The 4,679-nt window shown below is 51.9% G+C and overlaps 1 protein-coding gene across 1 annotated transcript in view; it reads right to left on the bottom strand.

Annotated features, from left to right (window-relative positions):
* Positions 1-3,987, bottom strand: part of LOC102820666 (kallikrein-1-like) — a 5,923-nt gene extending 1,936 nt beyond the window's left edge. The window contains exons 1-4 of the mRNA XM_006868375.1: positions 3,942-3,987; positions 1,864-2,023; positions 398-684; positions 118-254 (exon numbers count right to left, since the gene is read on the bottom strand). Coding sequence (XP_006868437.1) covers positions 118-254; positions 398-684; positions 1,864-2,023; positions 3,942-3,987 — 630 coding nt within the window. The remainder of the gene's footprint in view (positions 1-117; positions 255-397; positions 685-1,863; positions 2,024-3,941) is intronic.
* Positions 3,988-4,679: the final 692 nt, after the last annotated feature.

Genomic DNA, 4,679 nt, shown 5'->3' on the forward strand with positions numbered 1-4,679 from the left:
GCTGGGAAGTAGTGGAGACAGATGTCTCCTGAGCTTGAGGTTCCTACCCCACACGGTACCGGGGCCCCTCCCTCAGTCCTGCTGGTGGATTTGTAGGGTGAGGGGAGGTTGACCTACCGAACAGATGGCTTTGCCTGCTTCCAAATGCCCAGCACAGAGCATAGACGCCGTTATTTTATGGTTGTGGGTTTTGGTACACACGTCATTCTTAAAGATTTTCATGTCTATACACTGCAAATCATCTGGATATACATCTACAGGCGAGGGAGAAACAGGACTGTGTCTGGACTTAACGTGTTCCTTAAGTAGATATCCCCTCAGACCCAGATGTCTCAGCCCTCTCCTCTCTCAGACCTGGAAGTCTGCCCTTCACCCGACATGGTTGGTCCACACATACCACCACTTGGATCGATGCTGCCCCAGCCTGAGAAAATACAGGTACTGCCCACTTCAGGCTCCGTGGTGGGCAGGCCCAGAACCTTCACAGCATTTGTGATCTTCACGGGATTCTTCAGGCGAATCAGCATGAGGTCAGAGCTGTGGTCCTCATCTGGGGAGATGTAAGGGCTGTTCTCAGAAGTTACGTTGTAGCTTGGGTGTGGAAAGCTGGCGCTAACTTCAGCAAACTGAGCTGGATCTTTCAAATCATCCAGGTTGTGGGCGCCCACCCAGATCTGGAGATGCCTGAGGGAGAAAGAGAGACATGGAGAGAATGAGAAGAGGGAGAGGAGCCTAGGAGAGGGTTCCAAGAGAGAAAACCAGAGAGAAGGAAGGCTGGGAGGGAGGACAGGAGGAAGACAGAGAGAGGGAGAAAAGGAGGTGCAAGAGGAAAGATGCAGAGTCCTACAGAAATAGACTGGGGCAACCGAGACCTGTACAAACAGAAGGAAATGGAGTGGAAAAGAGAGAGTGTTAAGTGTGAAAAAAGACCGAGATGGGCAGAGATGGAGAAGAGTGATACATGGAGGAAAAGGACAGAAACATCAGAGACAGTGAGAAATGGGCACAGGGAAGAAGAGGGAGTGAGGAGAACAGAACAAGGGAGGGGAGTGAGACAGACATACTGAGAAAGGGGCAGACCTGAAGACAGACAGAAGGAGACAGAGAGGACCTGGGGGAGCTGAGATAGGAGGGATGAAGGACAGGGAGGTGGGGTGTGTGCAGGTGGGAGGGTCGGGGAGTGCCTGAGACCAGCTCAGCTGCAGCTGTGACAAGTATATTGGTTCCCCAGAGGTGGGGGCCTGGCCCCTTCCCTCCCAGGCCCCCATTCCTCCTTCCCTAGCCTCCCCCTCTCAGGCTCCAGCTCATTCCAGCCGTTCCTAGAGTCTCCCTAGAGCAGACCAATTGTCCTGGAGGGCAGGACTGGGGGCAGAGGGGACAGAGAGCCTCCTGCAGGTCCTGGGAGGATCTTTGGAGGCCCCTAGGCCCATCGTGGGGTGTGGATGTCCAATGATGGGACAAGGAGTTAGACAGAAACCCAGACAAAGAATGGTCAGAGATGAAGGATAAGACAGAGACAGAGATAACGGTAGAGAGACCAGAGATAGACAAAGGCAGAGAGAGAAGAGACCAAGAGATAGAGACCAAAACATGGTCACAGGAGAGAAACACAGACAATTACGTAGACACATAGAGATACACAGAGACAGTAAAGAGAAACACAGAAGAGACTCTGTCAAGGAGAGGGATGTTGTGGGATGGTCCAGCCCCAGCTCTGTGTCTCTCTCTTTCTGACCTGGACCACTACCTCCTCACTCTCCCTTTTGTCCCCGGCTTCTCCTGTAATTCTCCCAGGAGAAAGGAACCCTGCTCATTCAATGGAAGCACAGGTGACCCCTCCCCAGGCCCCAGGCCCCTACTCACTGGCTTTTGCAGTGTGCAGCCGTGAGCACCCACTTGGGATCTATCAGGACACCCCCGCACTGAGGCTTGTGGAAATCGTGCACAGACACCTGCCATGGTTGGGAATGCTCTTGGCACTCCCAGCCTCCAACGATGCGGGGCTGGGTAAGAGGCACAGCACCTGTGAAGGGGATGCTGGGTTAGGTGGGCCTGAGTTGGCAGGAAGAGCAGGAACTAGGAGGGGCATTGGGATAAGGATCAGGGCTGAAGGCAGGTGGGGATGGGCAAATGACCCAGAAGGTCCCAGAATGCTAAAGTCATACTCAAGATGGTACATGTGGGTGGTTGGCCACATAGATTGACTGAGAAGAAACAAGAGTGTCTGGTGGAATTTGGGGGTTGTAGGGTCAGGATTTGGGGACCAGATGTCAGGGACTAGGGGACATGATCAAGAGCTGGCAGCAAGTTTGGGATACTTTATGTTTTGAGAGCAGAGAAATCTCTAGGAATCAATGTGGGAGATGCCAAGATGGTATGGAAAGAAAGCAGTCATTTGGGGATGGGACAGTAAGTGATTCAGGGTCTTAGACAAGGGGGCAGGCAGTAATGGTCTTGAGATGAGGTACCAGAATCGAGGAACAACAGCCTCAAGGGAGAGAGTTGAGGCTGAGAGTAAGGATGTGGGTTAATGCGCCAGACTGCAAAGTCGTTTGAACTTCAAGCTCACCAGCTGCTCCTCAGAAACCACATACAGGGTCGCTATGGGTCCGAATCAACTCGACAGCAATTCACAACAACAAAGGTGGAGGAGATGCCAAAGCCTGGGTGGGGTATTGGGATTCTGAGCAGGATGCAGACTTAGAGAGTCAGGTCTGGGATGCCAAGAATGAACATCTGAGCTGGAAATTTTGGAGATCACTTTGGGGTCAGTAGGTCTGGTAGAGTTAGGATATATTGGGGTTCCAGCTCAAAGGATGATAGAAAGGGTTAGAGATAAGGACTGAGAGAGGGAGCCTCTAAACTGTGGGGTCCTGTGACTTGGAGTGGCATTCTAAGAAGAGGTGAGGGGTCTTAGAAAATAGGACTGGGGCCATGGCTAGGACAGGCTCTAGAGAGGAAGGGGTGAGAGACAGTCATTGCAGAAGAGACTGAGTTTCTGAAGGGGAGGGATGATGGACTGAGTGTACTGATGGGATATGGATTTCCCTATGAAGCTGTCTGGGCTGGAATGGAGAGAGATGGGAAACAGGGTTCAACCCTCTGTGGGTAGAATAGAGGACCTGCTATGTGTGGTGTCTGAGAATTACATTTTGGAGAGGGGAACGTATTGGGATCTTCTGACTCCTGAAAAGCAAAGTTGGAAAGATGAATTTCAGGTAGAAGAGCTAGAACTACGAGAGTGCTCAAAGAGATTCCTATTGGTGAATTTGTGTGCTGTTTTCAGGAGAGAAGGATGGAAGTGTTGAGGCAGGAGGGGAAGTCTGCAGAACCCGAGCACCATACCAGGATGGCGACCCTATCGGTCCATAGGTCAGATAGTTTACATGAGAAGAATCATTCATTTTTTGTGAAACTTTAATTTGGGGACTAGATGTTAGCAACTGGGGGAGACAGTTGAGAGCTGACAACTGGTTAGGAAAAGTCAGGGGGTTATGGTGGGATTTGGAGAACCAGGAGCCAGGCCCCTGGATCATTGAGATCTAGAGGTAGGAGGGGATAATCAGGGTTCCAGAAACTGGTGGCATTGGGGAAACTTCTTGGAAGAGTCAGAGGTCTCCAAGGAGGGAAGGAGACAGAGAAGGCTAATCTCTGCCAATTTGATAAAAGGGCTGAAGTTAGGGAGCTGTCTGGGGAAGACAGAAAGTTCTGGGGTTTCCTAGGAGGGAGAGAAACCTAGTGTAGGGGTAAGGACTGTGCAGAGGGCCTAGACCAAGTTCTGACATGGGTCTGGGAGATATAGGAAAACAGCTGGTGTCTGAGTCTGTGGGTTGGAGAGAGAGGCTGGGGTGCTGGGTGGGAGGGAGGGACTTAAGGGCATAAAGAGGACCCACATGAGTGTAGGACCCACTCACCCTCCTTCAACCTTCCCTCCATCTCACCTGTGCCCCCCAGGGGCAGGACGAGGTACAGGACCAGGAACCACATGATGACAGAGGTGTCCAGGGTCAGGCAGTCAGTGAGCTATGAGCTGAGAAGCCTCCCCAGGGAGACTTAAAAACCCTTATCCCCCCCCACCCCGGAGCCCCACCCCTACCCTGCAGCACCTGTTGTTCTGAGAACGCTAGGTCACCCTGGATGCGTTCCCAGCGACTTTGGTCAGACTGGGAAGGACCTGTAGCTCACAGGACCTGGTCTTGAGGAGAGCACCAGTGAGCAGAGGCTAATGGGGGACAGAAACAGGGGTGGTGGAATCACTGACCCCCGGTATAAAGTCTCATATGCCTAAGCTTCATGTCATCCCTTCACACCCCAAGTCTCAGTGTGCCCTCGGATACCATCAGTGGGGCTCTGAGACCAGACGTCAGTCCCTCAGCTCCCAGCTCTCCCTGCACGTGAGCCTTAGCTCATAAGTCGATTCTTGTGCCTCCAGATGGGAATCTGGTTCCCCAAATGCACTTATTGTTAGGTTACATTGAGTTGGTACTGACTCATAGCCACCTTATGCACAACAGAACAAAATACTCTCCGGTCCTGTGCCAACATCACAATTGTTGCTACACTCGAGCCCATTGCTGCTCCCACTGTGTCAATCCATCTCATTGGATCTCTTTTTTTCGCTGACCTTCCACTTTACCAAGCAAGATGTCCTTCTCCAGGGACTGGTCCCTCCTGATAAT

The sequence above is a fragment of the Chrysochloris asiatica genome, unplaced genomic scaffold (genome assembly GCF_000296735.1).
Source record: "Chrysochloris asiatica unplaced genomic scaffold, ChrAsi1.0 scaffold00116, whole genome shotgun sequence".
Classification (NCBI taxonomy): domain Eukaryota; kingdom Metazoa; phylum Chordata; class Mammalia; order Afrosoricida; family Chrysochloridae; genus Chrysochloris; species Chrysochloris asiatica.